At 42.1% G+C, this 18795-nt stretch overlaps 1 protein-coding gene across 4 annotated transcripts in view; it reads right to left on the reverse strand.

The window, feature by feature from the left end:
• mrpl1 (mitochondrial ribosomal protein L1) overlaps positions 1-18795 on the reverse strand; it is a 60912-nt gene that overhangs the window by 2204 nt on the left and 39913 nt on the right. For all 4 annotated transcript variants that reach the window (XM_059988740.1, XM_059988742.1, XM_059988739.1 and 1 more), the window contains exon 8: positions 2078-2159. In XM_059988740.1, coding sequence (XP_059844723.1) covers positions 2078-2159 — 82 coding nt within the window. The remainder of the gene's footprint in view (positions 1-2077; positions 2160-18795) is intronic.

Genomic DNA, 18795 nt, shown 5'->3' on the forward strand with positions numbered 1-18795 from the left:
AAAGAACTCAGAACCTTCCCTGCTCTTCATCAAAAAGCTTTGATTTCATTGTTTTTAAACTATACAGATGGAGCACATTTTGAATTTATGCTCTCATTAGAGGATGTTAGAAATGAGGGCTCAACTGGTTTCTTCCACCTCTCTCACACACACGCAATGCATTAAGTGCACAAATGATCTTTATTAAGTTATTCATTATGTGCACAAAAGATCTTTTTATTTAGTTCAATCACAGTAAAGTATCCACCTGAACATCCCTTCATCCTTTTGAGAATCTCAGGAAGACCAGCGATACCATACTAATTTAATTTGCGAACCTCAGTCAATGGCTGAAGAGTTTCACTGACCTCAACTTAAACTCAATGCAAGCTCCAGGTAAATTGCAACTACAACCTCAAGAACAAAAAATGTTGTGTTTCTATAGTGCTCCACAAATTGCATCAAACCTTTAATATTTATATAGATTTAGTACACACTGAATATCACATGGATGATATCTGGTTCATTTTTCCAAAAGACTTCAAAATCTCAATTTTGGTTTCTTCAAACCTCAATCTTTTTCCAGCTGACTTTAGAGGCTCCCACATGCCTTCTGACAAACTCTAGACAAGATTTCATGCGAGGTTTTTTTCAACAGTGGCTTTCTCTTTGCCTTTCTCCCATAAAAAGAGTGGGAGTAAACGGGACCTTTTCAGAATGGCAGGCAGTGACTAGTGGGGTACCGCAAGGCTCAGTGCTGGGACCCCAGTTGTTTACAATATATATTAATGATTTAAACGAGGGAATTAATTGCAGCATCTCCAAGTTTGCGGATGACATGAAGCTGGTTGGTGATGTTAGCTGTTAGGAGAATACTTAGAGGATGTAGGGTGACTTGGATTGGTTAGGTGAGTGGGCAAATTCATGGCACATGCAATTTAATGTGGATAAATGTGAGGTTATCCACTTTGGGTGCAAGAACAGGAAAACAGATTATTATCTGAACAGTGGCTGATTAGGAAAAGGGGAGATGCAACGAGACCTGGGTGTCATTGTACACCAGTCATTGAAGGTGGGCATGCAGGTACAGCAGGCGGTGAAAAAGGCAAATGGTATGTTGTCATTCATAGCAAAAGGATTTGAGTACAGGAGCAGGAAGGTTCTACTGCAGTTGTACAAGGCCTTGGTGAGACCGCACCTAGAATATTGTGTGCAGTTTTGGTCCCCTAATCTGAGGAAAGACATTCTTGCCATAGAGTGAGTACAGAGAAGGTTCACCAGATTGATTCCTGGGATGGCAGGACTTTCATATGAAGAAAGACTGGATCAACTAGGCTTATACTCACTGGAATTTAGAAGAGATTGAGGGGGGATCTTATTGAAACGTATAAAATTCTAAAGGGATTGGACAAGCTAGATGCAGGAAGATTGTTTCCGATGTTGGGGAAGTCCAGAATGAGGGGTCACAGTTTAAGGATAAAGGGCCAAGATGAGGAAAAACTTCCTTCACACAGAGAGTGGTGAATCTGTGGAATTCTCTGCCACAGGAAACAGTTGAGGCCAGTTCATTGGCTATATTTAAGTTAGATATGGCCCTTGCGGTTATGGTGTGGAGAGAAAGCAGGTACAGGTTTCTGAGTTGGATGATCAGCCATGATCATACTGAATGGCGGTGCAGGCTCAAAGGGCCAAATGGCCTACTCCTGCACCTATTTTCTATGTTTCTATAAAGCTATGACTGGTGAAGGACCTGGGCAGCAGTTCTCCCATCTCAGCCACTGAAGCTTGTAACTCCTCCAGAGCTGTCACAGATCTCTCAGTGGCCTCCTTCACTAGTCCTCTTCTTGCACAGTCACTCAATTTTTGAGGACGGCCTGTTCTAGGCAGATTTACGGCTGTGCCATATTCTTTCCATTTCTTGATGATTGACTTAACTGTACTCCAAGGGATATTCAGTGGAAATTTTCTGACTTGTGCTTTTCAATAACTTTTCCATGGAGTTTCCAAAAGGTTTAATATCACTAGCATGTCTTGAATTTTGTTGTTCAAATGTGAAAATAATAAGTTACAAAAACGACACAGCAACATTATCACTCACCAAAACTGACTGGTCTCTGGGTACACACATCCTTGATGATTGTAGCAACATTAGCTGTAATGTGTTCTTTTGGCATATCCAGCTGAAAAGCAATTGAACAGCTAAGTACAGTATACAGCCAAGAATACCATCAACAGAAATACAATCAGTCGTATAGGACTTAATGAATGCATAGCTTCACATCCCACAAATGTTGCACTTGTTGACTGTTGCTCACTTATGATTTTCCAGTCCACCCTCTGTCCATCTACCAGCTACCGGTTATCTTTCGATAGTATCTCTGCACAGCAACTGCTTAAATGCAAACTACTTCTCCCTGATGAGGTGCAGCAATTCTACCACTTGGTGGCATGCAGCTGAACTCTGTCTATGTGCAGTACTCACATGCTTAAGTTCAGAAAGGATTCTGTACTGATTACATGGGGTCAGCAACCCCATGCCATAAAATCCCAGCTCTACAGAAGTGCCAACAAAAGCTCCCTGGGCAAGGAAGGATCTTTGCTTAGAAGATGAATGAAGTTGTGAGGTGGAGGCCCAATCAACCTTCAGCCCAGGACAGGGGACTCCGCGAGTTGCTGTTGGTGGCCCATGCCCCATGATGGGCTTAAGAAGAATTCCAATTCTCACCAATCCTCCTGTCATTGGAGCTAACTCAGAGGTGGGGAGGGTGGTGAACTGAGATCTTCTGTGCTCCTAACTTTAGGGATAATTAGCATGGCTTTGTGCAGGGCAGGATGGGTGATGTTTTACACCAAAAGCTGCTGAGGGACTCAACACATCAGGCAGGATCTATAGAGGGAAATGGGCAGTTGACATTTTGGACAAACACCCTTTATCCAGATTGATGAAGTGTCTCAACCTGAGAAGTCAACTGTCTCCAAACAGATGCCGCCTGACCTGGTGAATTTCTCCTGATGCCTTGCAACTGCAGTCTCCCATGCCCAATTGAGTTTTTTTCGAGGAGGTGAAAAATTTGATTGACAGGGATGAGGCAATGGATGTTGTATGCATTGGCTTTACTAAAGTTTCAACAAGATCCCTCAAAGTGAGCTGATACAGATGATTACGGCACATAGTGACTTGGCCATAAAGTAGCAGAGAAGATGTGTTAATCTGACTGGATGTCTGTGATCAGTGATCTGGAAAAGATCAATGCTGGACTGCTTGCTTGTTTGTGTTATATACAACAATGTAGATGGTCTGATTAGTAAGCTTGCAGGAATTGGCAGTTGCAATTACTGAGGAAGGTTTCAAATGATTCAGTAAAATGTAGACAAGCTGGAAATATGGGCAGAGAAATGTCAGATGGAACTTAATCTGAATAAGAGTAAGATTTTACACACTGGGGCATCACAGTGAAGAGTATACAGTAAAAAGTGGATTTTGGAGAGCTAGTCCATAGTTCCATGAAAGCAGCAAGTGAAAGGGTGATAAAGGAGGTATATTGCATGCTTATAAAAGTCAGAAAGTCATAGTGTAACTATGTTAAGCTTTGTTTAGGCCACGTTTGTAGTGTCATGTACAATTACAGTTACGCTTTACAGAAAGAACACGGAGCCTTTGAATAAGGTGCAGAAGAGGTTCACCAAGGTGCTGTCTGAATTGTTGAATGCAAGCTGCAAGGAAAGAATGTATAAGCTTTGATTGCTTTCTCTAGCACACTGGTGACTATGGGACAAGCTGATCTAAGTATATCAGCTAAGATTATGAAAGACATAGACATACTAGATAGAGTCCTTACCCCTGGGTGAACATGCCAAATAATAGCGAGCACATCCTTAAAGTGAGGTGATAAGTTTAAAGGACATTTATTTGACAAGTGTTTTCCCCCTTTTTTCACGAAGAATGATAGATACTTGGTTCATACTGCCAGGGAAAGCTGAGGAAACAGATACAGTAAAACTTCAGCAGGACTAAGTCTTGCCAAAGAATTTCGGTCTGAAATGTCGACTGTACTCTTTTCCTAAATGCTGCCTGGCCTGCTGAGTTCCTCCAGCAATTTGTGTGCGTTGCTTGAATTTCCAGCATCTGCAGATTTTCTCTTGTTTGTTACCACACATCAGAGCCATTTAGGCAAGTACAAAGATAGTGAGCCATCAGACCTGTACATGTGTAGTACTGTTCTATGTTTATGTTAACTACGGAGTCTTAACTTTTATATCAAAGAAAAATCCAGATACAACACAAATCATTTCAAATTAAGCTATCAAAATAAAGCTGTCATATCCAGGAAACATAACACTTCTCTAGATTTGTATCTCAAGACTGGATCAAATGCTGTTCAAGTTTACAATGATCAACAATCAATTTCAGTAAGACTGTACCAAAACTGCCATTGTTAAAAGTAAACTATGGCAGTATAACTTTGCAGTAGATGTCCCTTAAGACACACAAATACTACTTCTGCTAAGTACACCAACTACAATTCATTCCCAGATGAAAACCCAATCTTACACAATACTCCTGATTTATTCATCCATTTTAAGAGTAATTTTTTAAAGCAGTTTAAACATTTTTAAAAGGTTAGGCCCACTGTTTACACTATATTAATAACACCACATTTAATGTTATAATATTTTTGTTCAATTTATACACAAGAAATTTACTGCTACAAGGTATGTGCATAAAAATGCACAGATAGAGCTTTTGCTTTTTAGCTTCAACCAATTAAAATATACTGCTAATGATCTGAGCATGAAATATTGAATGATTAACGTGAGTAAACTTGAGTTTGTTCCCATGTTTAAAGTGAGTCAGCCAAGGCAATTGTGGAGGTGTAGCGGTGTGCTACACGCAGCGCTGCAATAACGACACAGAGTCGGAGAGCTGCAGTTACAAAATAGAGATTTATTCAAACTTCACGGCCTCGCTTTAAAGCCTTACTGATCCCGCCCTCCCCAGGCGGGAATGCTGTAGGGGGCGAATATTCACAGTCCCGTCCCGTGGGCGGGCTTTTCCCCTTGCTGGTGAAGCAGGCTTGGTGCCCTATTTGGGACATGCCTCAATGCCGGCGTGCTCCACTTTGTGAGCCAGTTCGAGTGCGCTGGGAAGTGGGGTCGCCACATAACCCACACCCAGAACCGGCGATACACCCCCCCAATGTCCACAGTCTGGGTTGGACTCTGTTTGGGGGGTCTGCCTCTGTGCTGCAGTGCCTGAATCTCGACCGGCTGTGCCAAGTCCACATGGGCCAGTTTGTGTCGGTCTTCTGTGAAAACTTCCTCTTTCCCCCCAATGTCCAGCACGAATGTGGACCCATTGTTTCTGATCACCGTAAACTGCCCCTCGTAGGGCCGCTGTAGCGGTGCCTGATGTCTGCCCCGTCGTACAAAAACAAACTTACAGTTTTGCAGGTCTCTGGGTATGCAGGTCGGGTTCTGACCATGCTGAGAAGTGGGTATGGGGGTCAAGTTACCGAGCCTCTCACGTAGTCTGACCAGGACTGCTGTGGGTTCTTCCTCTTGCCCCCTTGGGGCTGGTATGAACTCTCCTGGGACGACCAGGGGTGCGCCGTACACCAACTCAGCCGACGAGGTGTGCAGATCCTCTTTGGGTGCCGTGCGGATTCCGAGCAGGACCCAGGGGAGCTCATCCACCCAGTTAGGCCCTTTGAGGCGGGCCATGAGGGCCGACTTCAGGTGACGGTGGAAACACTCCACTAGTCTGTTCAACTGTGGGTGGTAGGTAGTTGTGTGGTGCAGCTGTGTCCCCGAAAGGGTGGCCATAGCTGACCACAGGCTGCAGGTGAACTGGGCGCCTCTGTCAGAGGTAATGTGGGCCGGTACCCCAAAGCGAGATACCCAGGTGGCAATCAGTGCCCGGGCGCAAGATTCGGAGGTGGTGTTGGTGAGCGGGACTGCCTCTGGCCAACTTGTGAACCGGTCCACGATAGTCAGGAGGTGCCGCGCTCCTCGCGACACTGGCAGGGGGCCCATGATATCTACATGAATGTGGTAGAAACACCGGCAGGTGGGGTGGAACTGCTGCAGCACAGCTTTGGTGTGCCGCTGCACCTTGGCTGTTTGGCAGTGCATGCACGTTCTGGCCCATTCACTGACCTGCTTGCGGAGTCCGTGCCAAACGAACCTGTTGGCTACCATCGGGACGGTTGTCCTGATGGAGGGGTGCGCTAAGTTGTGAATGGAGTTGAAAACGCGCCGCCGCCAGACTGCCAGGACGACGGGACGGGGTTGGCAGGTGGTGACGTCACAGAGTAGGGTCCTCTCACCTGGGCCTACGGGGAGGTCCTGCAGCTGCAAACTGGAGACTGCAGTCCTGTAACTGGGGATTTCCTCTCTGCCTGCTGCGCCTCCGCCAGTGCTTCATAGTCTACCCCCGGGACAGGGCTTGGATGTTAGGGCGGGAGAGGGCGTCCACCACGACATTGTCCTTTCCTGAGACATGCCGGACATCCGTTGTGTATTTGGAGATGTAGGACAGAAGTCGCTGCTGGCGGGACGACCAGGGGTCGGACGCTTTCGTGAACTCAAAGGGAAGCGGTTTGTGGTCCGTGAACACGGTGAAGGGCCTACCTTCTAAGAAGTACCTGAAATGCAGGATTGCCAGGTACAGCGCCAACAGTTCTCAGTCGAAAGTGCTGTATTTGAGCTCAGGTGTTTGCTGAAAAATGCCAGGGGTTGCCAGTGACCCTCGATGAGTTGTTCCAGCACTCCACTGACTGCCATGTTGGATGTGTCCACTGTGAGGACCGTAGGGACGTCCGTTCTAGGGTGCACTAGCATTGTGGCATTTTCCAAGACTTCTTTGGTTTTAATGAAAGCAGCGGCAGACTCCTCGTCCCAGGTAATGTCCTTGTCCTTACCCGACATCAGGGCGAACAGGCATGATTCAGGCAGCTGAAGGGAGGGCGGTGGTAGAAATTCACCATACCCACGAATTCCTGAAGGCCTTTGATCGTGTTGGGTCGGGGGAAATGGCGGACCACGTCTACCTTGGCGGGCAGAGGGGTTGCCCCGTCTTTAGTAATCCTGTGGCCCAGGAAGTCGATGGTGTCGAGCCCGAACTGGCATTTGGCCGGGTTGATTGTCAGGCTGTATTCACTCAGTCGGGCGTAGAGTTGACGGAGGTGGGACAGATGCTCCTGACGACTGCTGCTGACTATGAGGATGTCGTCCAAATAGATGAAAGTGATGTCCCACCGTGTCCATTAACCGCTGAAACGTCTGTGCGGCATTCTTTAGGCTGAATGGCATGCGGAGGAACTCAAAAGCCGAAAGGGGTGATGAGTGCCGTTTTGGGGACGTGGTCCGGATGTATCGGGATTTGATGGTATCCCCAGATGAGGTCTACCTTGGAGAAGATCTGTGCGCCGTGCAGGTTTGCCGCAAAGTCCTGAATGTGCGGCACAGCGTAGCGGTCCAGTGTTGTAGCCTTGTTCAGCATGCGGTAGTCGCCGCATGGTCTCCAGCCCCCTGTTGCTTTTGGCACCATGGCTGTCGGACCGCCGTATGATCCCCAATTCCTCCATCCTCTCCTTCGTCAGCTGGAGCTTGTCCGGGGGAAGCCTTTGAGCTCGGGCTTGGAGGGGTGGTCCTTGTGTCGGGATGTGGTGCTGTACGCCATGTCTATCAATTTTCACCACTATAAGTGGTAATACAACAACTCCTAGAGTGTACACATGTGCGGATAAGGACAGAAAGGAAACAGTAGTAGGCAATGATTTCCTACCCCTGTGCAAGGTGCACTATTGTAACCTGTTTTACTGTAAACTGTAGCGATCAATGAATTGATAAGATTTACAATGCATTCGCTCCATTGGAAAAAAGTGCAATAATGTTTCTCTGTATTGAAGGAATTTGACTGTAATTGCTCGAGGAACACCGCAGGTCAGGCAGCATCTATGGAATTGAATAAACTGTCGATGTTTTGGGCTATTTTTTATCTTTTTATATGCTGTCCGTTCTCCTCCTTGCAAAGATGCACAAGTCATCTTTCTTTGTGGGATATTTCTGAGATGTACTATATGTTGATGATATGGTATTTTAAATGATGAATGGATCCGGCCCAAAACGTCTGCCGACTGTTTATTCATTTCCCTAGATGCTGCTTGATCTGCTCAGTACTTCCAGCATTTGTGAATATTGATTTGGATTTCCAGCAAATACAGACTTTCTCATATTAATGGCAGTTGAATTTTATTGCTTGATAACCTCCTTGGATCTAAAATTAACCCACAAAAACTATGCTGAATCTAATGGAAAGATATCCCCGGGGTGCCCGGGTTGGGGAGGTGGGGAGGATGAGCACCCCAGTCGGACAGACACAGGCAATGAACATACGACTATGAGCAAGCAGTGTGCATGTGGCAAAATCTGCAAGAATGATCGTGGCTTGAAGATCCACCAAGCGAGGATGAAGAGTCTGGCAGGAGCAGGAGCAGCACGATGCGCAGGTATCCAACCTGCTGAGACGAAGGAGGTGCCAGGCCCGGAGTCACCCCATAGTGCCCGGAACCTCCAAGTGTTGCAAACTAATCCCTCTAACATCAACTCTAACAGGAGGTAGATCAAATGGCCTGCAGCTAACATGACATCACTGTGGAAGCAGTTTGACAAAGATGTCAACCAAATTCTGGAGGTAGCAGCGAAGGGAGAGGTCAATAGGAAGCTATAAGCCGTGAAGCAACTGCCAGCAGGCTGGATGGAGGGCGAGGTGTCTCCCAGTGGAGGTCGGTTGCAGGGGACTTGCAGCCCAGCGCCTTCAGCAATTTGGACATTGAGGGAGAGAGGAAGAGGAGAGCTATCCGTAGTCAACCAATGTGGCAGAGAGGGCCACAAGATGGCTGTGGCTCAAAAGAGGGGAGCCATGGAGTCCATCTGGACACAAGTTGGGGTCTGATCAGCCCCGGCTAGGTCACCTGGAGGAGGGTGTATGATGTTGAAACACCCAATGATTCCAGAAACATCACTGACGGTGTGTCCAGAGGCATCAGTAGATGTATGTACACAGCAAGTTTCATTTATATAGGATTTGATTTCTTCTGATAATCATTTCAAAATTTCATAGCTTTTAACAACATTTCTCTCCAAGAGTTTGTCCTATTTCAGCTTGCACATTAAACATATTTGCACCAAGGAAATCTTTGTTTTGTAAATTTGAAATTAAATACTATACTTTTTACAGCCAGATTTTCAGATAAGAATCTTTCAGCTTGATTGGTTGCAGGCAGATACATTAGGGACATTGAAGAAACTCTTAACTAAGCACTTCCGTGACAGAAAAAAAAATGTAGGGCTATGCAGGAGGCATGGGTTAAGTTGACCTTGCGACCTTAAATTAGGTTAAAATGTTGGCACAAGATTGTGGGCTGAAAAAGGCCTGTACTGAGCTGTAATGTTTTGTTGATGTTCAGATTGCCCAATATCGTCACAGCTGATATGCAATAGTACTGATAACTGATAGCAAATTACATGGAGTATGAGGGGGAAAAAAAACATAAAACACTGTGACAATTGGTTTCAGTGAACTGTAACCAGGAAGCCAAATCAAATCTGAAGAGCATCTTTTTCTAAAGCATCAGTCACCGAAGTAGCTCCATTGATATTTGATGTTTAAAGTTAAAGCTAATAGACACCAACATCTAACTTCATAAATAAAAACTTGGAAATAAAAATCAAAATACTTAAATCATTAAGATCCCAATGTATACTTTAGAATTAATCAGTTCCAATAAGAGTGACTGTATCTTATTTAAATACATAACATGATATGGATCATTCCACCAGCTCTAACAACTTCAGTGTTAAATAATGCACAAATAACTATAAAATTTATCTTATCAATATATGATGAAAAGGTGATGGAAATAATGGAAGTTACCTTCCATTTCATAAATAAATTACACAGTAACCAATTTTAATCTTAAACAGATTTCTGACAGTTTTTGATGTGGCTTAAAATATTATTGTTAACCATGCTTACTTTGGACACTTCCTCTAATGAGTCTGCTGTTCTGGGGAAAAAGCGAGTTAAAATTAGATGTAAATCATTACAAATTTTCCAAACAGATTCAGATTTTATGATTAAAAAATGATATAAGTTGAATATAAAACCTTCAGGAAACGTACTCAGAAATCATTATTCCACAATCTACCAGTTAAGGTTACAAAGAATAATGTAATTTCTTTTACAAGCACAGAAGGTTCACAAGCAACATCCAGTAACATTACTAATTCATTATTTAAATAATTTCAGAACGCCCATGACACCAAGCCACCTCCTTGTTAAGAGTACACTGATCTTTATTGCTGTTTACAAGCCCATACTGAGAATGCAAAAGCTGCAGCAGTACTTCAACTTTATCTTTAGTGCTAGAAATGAAGTACAGTAGCATTAAGCATAACTGTCCCCTTCTTTCACACCCTCCCCCACAGTTTTTCCAAAATACATGTTCAATATTATCTGCTATGTTCTGAAACACACTCTCTCTGGAAGTTCCCCATACAGCACAGCTATTAGCCAAACTTATCTTGAATTAAGAGTTCCCATTCGTTAAGCTTTGGTGACTTACATTTAAATAGGCCAGGTCAGTGAAAGATTACAAGTCAATTGATACACAGCTATAACTGACACACTCTCCAATAACCAAACACAACTTCCTGCCCTTTGACCATAATTGTAACCGTTACTGCTAAAGGAAACACAAGTCAAAACACGAGTTTAGTTTATTTTCCACATAAATATTGTCTTGGTCACCCACAAGTTTCAAGAATTAAGATTGTCAGACAAAAGCAATGAAGATATATATATCTTCACTGATATATATATATCTATATCTATATTGCTTGATTAAGCATTTGTTTAAATAATTATGTGTTATATATAAAAAATACATTAATTGCATAAGTCACCAGGCTACAACGTGGGGCCTCACTTAAAGAAGAAGCCAGACCCATATTCCCTGACTCCCATGTCATCATTTGAATTAGTTTAATGTTTTTAAGTAAAAAAACGTAACAGTACATGTGACCATGTACTACTCTGAGATTCATTTTCCTGCGAGCATTCCCAGAACAGAGGAACACAATAAAATCAGTGAAAAATTACAAAGACAAACAACCAACATAGAAAATAAGACAACCTGTAAATAAAATAAGTAAATAAATAAACAAACAAACAGCATCAAGAACATGATTTGTAGATTTCTTTAAAGTGAGTCCTCATAGGTTGTGGAACCAGTTTGGTGTTGAGGCAAGTGAAGTTATCCATGCTGGTTCAGGAGCCCCGAAGTTTGAACAGTAAAACTGTTCCAAACCTGGTGGTATGGGACCCAGGGCTCCTGTACTGCCTGCTTGATGGTAGTAGCAAGAAGAGGGCATAGCCTGGATGGTGGGGGCAGTGGGTCCATGATGATGGATGCTGCTTTCTTGTGGGAATGCTTCTAGTAAATGGGCTCATTGGTGGAGAGGGCTTTATCTGTGATGGAGTGGACTCTGTCTACCACTTTCTGGCCTTTTCATTCATGTTTCTATACCAGGCCATGATGCAACCAGTCAAGATACTCTGTACTGTGCATCTATAAAACTCCTGTGATTACATTATTCCAAGATTAGTGTGAATCATTCTGAGCAGTTAATCTGCAATCAAATAGCCATAATTATTACTAGGCTTAACTATAACTACATTAAGTATACCCATTTGCACACCAAGTTGTTGTAAACTTCTTTCAAAAACTGGTACTACATGAAAGCTACATTGATCTATACATATCATTGCTATGAAGTTTATTGAAGTGAAATAATGATTAATTGCTAGCAAACATTTAAAATACCATAAACACAAGAGATTCTGCAAATGCTGGAAATCCAGAGCAACACACAAAATGCTGGAGGAACTCAGCAAGTCAAGCAACATCTATGAAAATGAATAAACAGCTGAGATAAGTTTTGGGCAGAGACCCTTCATCATATAAAATACAGTATCATCAACATATATCTCAGAAGTTCTCCACAGGGAAAGATGCCTTGAGCATCTTTGCCGGGAGGAAAACTAACAGGATGTAAAAAGATAAAAATATTAAAAGGGGTAGCAAACACGGCTGAAGGAATTTTAAGCTGTTTTTGAAATAACCTAGTAGGCAAAGTAATTAACATTTTAATGTGTTGCTGTTGACCAAATATTCAGTTACATTTTCTTCTAATTGTACACAATGGAGCCTTGATTTATGAAGTATCCAACCCTACATGGTAGCTCTCCCCACACACAAATGTCAAAAATTTGAATATTACAGTATCAAAGTAGAATTATTATTTATATATCTATCATATTCTAGTCTGAAATTCATTTTCTTGCAGGCATTCACAGAAGTATAACAATCAATGAAAAAACTACTCAAATACTGACAAATAATTTATGTGTGAAAGAAAAACTGTGCAAATACAGTCAGCCCTCCTTATCCGCGGGTTCCGCATGCACGGATTCAACCAACCGTGGATCGGGAAAACCCAGAAGTTCTCTCTCCAGCACTCGTTGTTCGAGCTTGTACAGACTTATTTTCTTGTCATTATTCCCTAAACAATACAGTATAACAACTATCTACATAGTATTTGCATTGTATTAGGTATTACATGTAATCTAGAGATGATTTAAAGTATACAGGAGGATGTGCATAGGTTATATGCAAATACATCGCCATTTTATATAAGGGACTTGAGCATCTACGTTTTTTGGTATCCGCGGGGGGGGGGGGGGGGGGGGATGCCTGCAGATGAGGAGGACCAACTGTAGAAAAAAAAATAACTACAGTAAAAATAAATAAATAATACTGAGAACATGAGCGGAAAAGTTCTTAAAAAGGAGCCCATAGATTGTGGATTCAGTTCAGTGTTGAGGCAATTGAAGTTACCCTTGCTGGTTCAGAAGCCTGATGATTTAAGGGTAATAACTGTCCTTAAATCTGGTGATATGGGCCCTAAGGCTCCTGGACCTCCTTCCTGATGGCAGCAGAAGATAGTGTTGTATATTTAATATATCAGCAATATTTGAATAATATTGAGCATTCTTTGCTGTTTAAATAATTCATTATGTGTGCCCCTCACTTAAAGTAAAAACAAACTAAGACTAATTCTCTTGAGCTCCCATCTTTTTTCTTGCAATTAATTTAATGTTTTGGAGTTCACAAGACATAACAGTGACACTGAGGCATTTTTAAAATGAATCCAAGACGACTATCTAACTGCTCAAGTACAGCGAGATGTTTGAGTTTAAAGAAAAGGCAGAAAATGGAAGAATTCATGGGTTCATAAACAGTGAGTACTGGGTGATGATGATGATGATAATAATAAATAAAATAAAGAGCAAAAGTGGCTTGTTTCCATCAGAAAACAAAGATTTGATTGCTCAATGGATAACTGGATCATGTATACTCAGATAATGAGCAATATTTTAAAGCAAATAAAATAGCCAATTAGAAATTAGTGCCAATTTTGTTGAGTACATTGTATTTAAAGGCATAGTTAGTTTTGAGATATGGTTGTTTCAACCAAACTAGCTCAAGTGTCTTGCAAGAGGACTCCTAAGTCCCTCTGCACTGCGGATGTTTGAACCTATAGTCCACACTATTATTCCTTTTACCAAAATGCATTATCATACATTTCCCAATACTGTATTCCTTCTGCCCATTTTTTGACCATTCTTCCAATTTGTTTAAGTCCTGCTGCGATCTCATTGCTGCCTCAGCACACCCTGCCTTCATATCATTCACAAAGTTTGCCACAAAGGCCATCAATTCCATTATCCAAATCATTGACTCCTGCCATCCACTGCTCTCCTTTGTTCATCCTGCTTGCTACTTCCTTGAAGTACTTTAACACATTTGTCAAGCAAGATTTCTTTGGGTTTGGTTGGTGTGGCTGTAAAGAAACCCAATTTCCCTCGGGATCAATAAAGCATGTCTGTCTGTCTGTCCTTCACAGAAACCATGCTGACTTTGATTTAGTTTATCATTAGTCTCCAAGTTCCCCGAAACCTCATCCTTAATAATAGACTCCAATACTTTCCCAGCTGAGGCTAACTGGCCTATCTTCTTAAAGACTGGAGTGATATCTCCAATCTTCCAGTCCTCTGGGACCATGCCAGAATCAAGTGATTCTTGACAGATCATGTCCAATGCATCAGTTATCACTTCAGCAACCTCTGTCAGGAATCTGGGATATCGTCCAGTTGGTCCAAATGACTTATCTCCCTTAAAAACTTTGTTTGCCTAGCACTTTTTCCTTTGTAATAGCAATGGCACTCACTTTTGTTCCCTGACACTCATGGATATTTTGCACACTGCTAGTGTCTTCCATAGTGAAGACTGATACAATGTACCCATAAAATTCATCTTTCCTTTTACACTTTAACTGAAAAAACTTTTGGCTAGTGGCTAGTTTGCCCTCATTTAATCTTTTCCCTTCTTATAGCTTTTTAGCTGCCTTTTGTTGAATCTAAAAAGCTTCCCAATCATCCACCTTCCCACTCACTTTTGCTACCTTGGCTTTTACGCAGTCCTTAACTTCCCTTGTTAGCCACGGTTGCCTACCCCCGCCATCTGAGAAAAACAACTTCTGTCTGACATATCTATCCTGCACCTTGTGAACTATTCCCAGAAACCTCAGCCATCTCTGCTCTGATGTCAGGCTCATCAATATCCTCCTCCAATCCACCTGGGTAAGCTCCTCTTTCATGCCCCTGTAATTCTCTTTATTCCATTGTAATACCGATACATGTGACTTGTGCTTCTCCCTCTCAAACTGCAGCATGAATTCAATTATATTATGATCACTGCTTCCTTAGGGTTCCTATACATTAAGCTCCCTAATAAGATCTGGGTTATTACACAAGACCCAATCTAAGATAGCCTTTCCCTGAAGTTATCTATAAGCATTCAACAAATTTCCTCTCCTGTGATATCCAACACCAAAATGATTTTCCCAATCCCCTTGCATATTGAGGTCCCAGATAACAATTGAGATTACCTTATTACATGCCTTTGCCAGTTCCTTTTGCAATCTCAACCCCACATCTGAACCGCAGTACCCAAAGTTCTTGGGAGTCCAGCATTGTCTTGCAGTGGTAAAAAACACATTTAACAAAATTTTTTAAAAAACATAATTGGTTGTCCCCCAGTAGGCCCATGCATTCAAATGTGCCAGCATCTTATCAGAAGGTATAAAGTTAAGTTGCAGTTTCAAACAGAGCACAAAACTCCACACCATTGATGAAAAATCTAATGATGATGAGAGTGACACAGGACTGAGTAGCCTTGGGATTTGAAATATGCAAGCTAACAACACTCAAACAATAAGGCTTACACCAGATGTGAACAGCAAATTAATTAAAATGGAATTGGACACTGGTTCAGCTGTTTCAATTATTGCACACAATGAATTTGAATGATATTTCAAAGATACTGAACTGAAGCATGCAGATATCCAACTTATACTGGAGAAAAGATCATTCCTGTGGGGATGACACTCATAACAGCCACAACTGTTTCCATGCTGTACACCATGAACAGTTGCTCAACAGAGGGCAAAAAGGTGTTGGTGTCAACCTTTGCACCTCTGGTTGGAAAGCATATTGGATCAAGGAAGGACCATGCTGTTCAAAGGAATCATTAAAGTGACAAATGCAGTAGGATCTGAGAAAGTTTCTGATATGTTAATTAGGTTGTAACTTGTAAAATGTTTTAAGCTGGAAGAGAGTTCAAGGAGCTTCAGGAGAGTTGCAAGCTGCTTGTAAAAGTAAATCCTAAGACCAAAGCCCAGCTGGATGAATAGAAGGCCAAAAAGAAAGGAATGAATGGAGATACAAAAATAGAGGATTTGTCAGATGTTGTGGAGGAAACCAAAAGCGGAGATCAGATCGTCAAGGGAGCAATAGAAAGATTAATAGGAGAAGACTTCACTGAATTAAACTGCATCTTCCAAAGATCAAGATGCCCAAACTAGAAAGAATAAAAAGGAAAAGAAAGAGGAGGACATAAGCACATGGAAATAAAAGAGGATAAACAAGACCTAATTTTTCAAAAAGGTGAGAAAAAGTCAACAAGATATCCAGAACAGTCAAAACCACTTCCTGCAGTCTCAGAGTCAACTCTTACAACCACCACGGAGAAGGCCTCAGCACCTGAAATAGTCTCACAGCCACAAGTTTCTCATGCCAAGCAGAGTGACCTCTCTTGTCAGAAGACATCTTCCCATAAAAATAAGAAATCTTCCACAGTGTTTAAGTCTTCAGGCCTGAATGGGACCATACTGTGGATGTCTGTATAGTAGTTGCATTATTACGGTGTATGCATATTGTTGAGATGCATTCTGTATTGAGTTGGAATTTATAGTAATGCTGGGAGGAGCATTGTGTAGTTAATATTTCAGTAATATTGGAGGAATTTTGTAAATATATAGTTTAATTAAGCATTCTTCATTGTTCAAATAATTCATTATGGTTATATGTATGAAGTACCTGAATTGCATGCTTCATCACGTCACTGTGTCATATGCATATGCCTTGCTTAAATAAAAACAAACTGAGACTCATTCTTTTGGGGTTCCATCTTTTTCTTGCAATTGGTTTAATATTTTGGAGTTCAAGTTTAATTATCATTCAACCATACACGAATACCTAACATACAAGATACCAAGCGCACACAAGATATCAGTAAAATAGTCACACAAAAGAGACAGACAAAATTCTGAAGCTATAAATGTTGCAGTGGTCTGAGGTCAAGCACAATATGTGTGATGATGGACGCTGCTTTCTTGTGGCAGCGCTCTTTGTAGATGTGTTCAATGGTGGGGACAACTTTTACTGTGATGGACTGAGCTGTATCTACTGCTTTTTGTAGGCATTTCCATACCACGCTGTGATGCAACCAGTCAAGATATTCTACACTGTCCAACTATAGAAGTTTGTCAAAGTTTTGGATAACATGTCAAATCTGCACACACTTTCAAGAAAGTAGAGGCAATGCTGTGCCTTCTTTGTCATGGAACTTGTGTGCTGATCCAGTGCAGACACTCCAAAATGATAACCGCTAGGAATTCCAAGTTATTGACCCTCTCCACCTCCAATCCTCTATTGAGTACTGCCTAATGGACTTCCAATTTCTTCCTCCTGTAGTCCATAATCAGCTCTTTGGTTTTGCTGACACTGAGTGAAAGGTTACTGTGATTTCATTCAACCAGTTTTTCAATTTCCCTTCTTTCTGCTGATTTTTCACCACCTTTGATTTAGGCAACAACAGTTTAACAAACTTAAATATAGCACTGGAGCTGTCCTTAGCCACACAATGATAGTCATAGAGTGAGTAAGGCAGAAGGCTAAGCACGCAGCCTCATGGTCACCTATGCCACTGGTTCCTGCAGAGATACTACAAGACCATAAGATACAGGAGCAGAAGTAGGCCATTCCGCCCATTGAGTCTGCTCCGCCATTCAATCATGGGCCATCCAGTTCTTCCAGTCATCCCCATTGCCCTGTCTTATCCCCACACCCTTTGACGCCCTGGCTAATCAAGAACCTATCTATCTCTGCCTTAAATGCACCCAATGATTTGGACTGCACAGCCGCTCATGGCAACAAATTCCACAGGTTTACAACCCTCTGAATAAAATAATGTCTCCACATCTCTGTTCTAAATGGACGTTTTTCAATATTGAAGTCCTGCCCTCCTGTCCTAGACTCCCCTATCGTGGGAAATAAATTCTCCATATCTAATCAGTTCAGGCCTTTTAACATTTGGAATATTTCTATGAGATCCCTCCCTCATTCTCCTGAACTCCAAGGAATACAGCCCAAAAGCTGCTAGACGTTCCTCATACAATGCCAGAATCTATCAATTCTGTTAATGCCTCCACAATCTCTCCAACTACTTCCTTCAGAACCCGAGGGTGCATTCCATCTGGTCCAGGAAATTTATCCGCCCTCAGACCATTAAGCTTCCTGAGCACATTCTCAGTTGTAATTTTCATTGCACATACTTCATTTCCCTGACACCCCTGAATGCCTAGTATACTGCAGATGTCTTCCACTGTGAACACTGATGCAAATTATGCATTCAGTTCCTCTGCCATCTCTGCATCTCTCATTACAATAGCTCCAGCATCATTTTCTATCGGTCCTATGTCTACCCTCTAGTCTCTTTTACCCTTTATATACTTAAAAAAGCTTTTAGTAGCTTCTTTGATATTAGTCGCCAGCTTCAGTTCATAATTCATCTTTTCCTTCCTGATGGCCTTCTTAGTTTCCTTCTGCAGGTTTTTTAAAAACTTCCCAATCCTCTATCTTCCCACTAGCTTTGGCTTCCTTGTGTGTCCTCTCTTCTGTTTTTACTTTGGCTCTGACTTCACTTGTCAGCCACCGTAGTGTCCTACTTACATTCGAAAATTTCTTATTTGGAATATACCTGTCTTGCACTTCCCTCATTATTCACAGAAACTCCAGCCATTGCTGCTCTGCTGTCCTTCCTGCTAGTGTGCCTTTCCAGTCAACTTTGGACAGTTCCCCTCTCAAATTTCAAAGTGAACTCAATCTGCTAATCCAAAATGACTGGGGTCCACAAGTGAGGAAACAGGATCCAGTTGCACAAGGAGGTATCAAGATCTCGATGTTGGAGATTATGGATTAATTTTGAGGGGATGGGAGTGTTGAATGCTGTGCTGCAGTCAATGAAGACGTTTAAAGACATCGATGAACACCCTAGCAAGTTGATTAGC

Source organism: Hypanus sabinus, chromosome 14 (assembly GCF_030144855.1).
Source record: "Hypanus sabinus isolate sHypSab1 chromosome 14, sHypSab1.hap1, whole genome shotgun sequence".
NCBI lineage: Eukaryota > Metazoa > Chordata > Chondrichthyes > Myliobatiformes > Dasyatidae > Hypanus > Hypanus sabinus.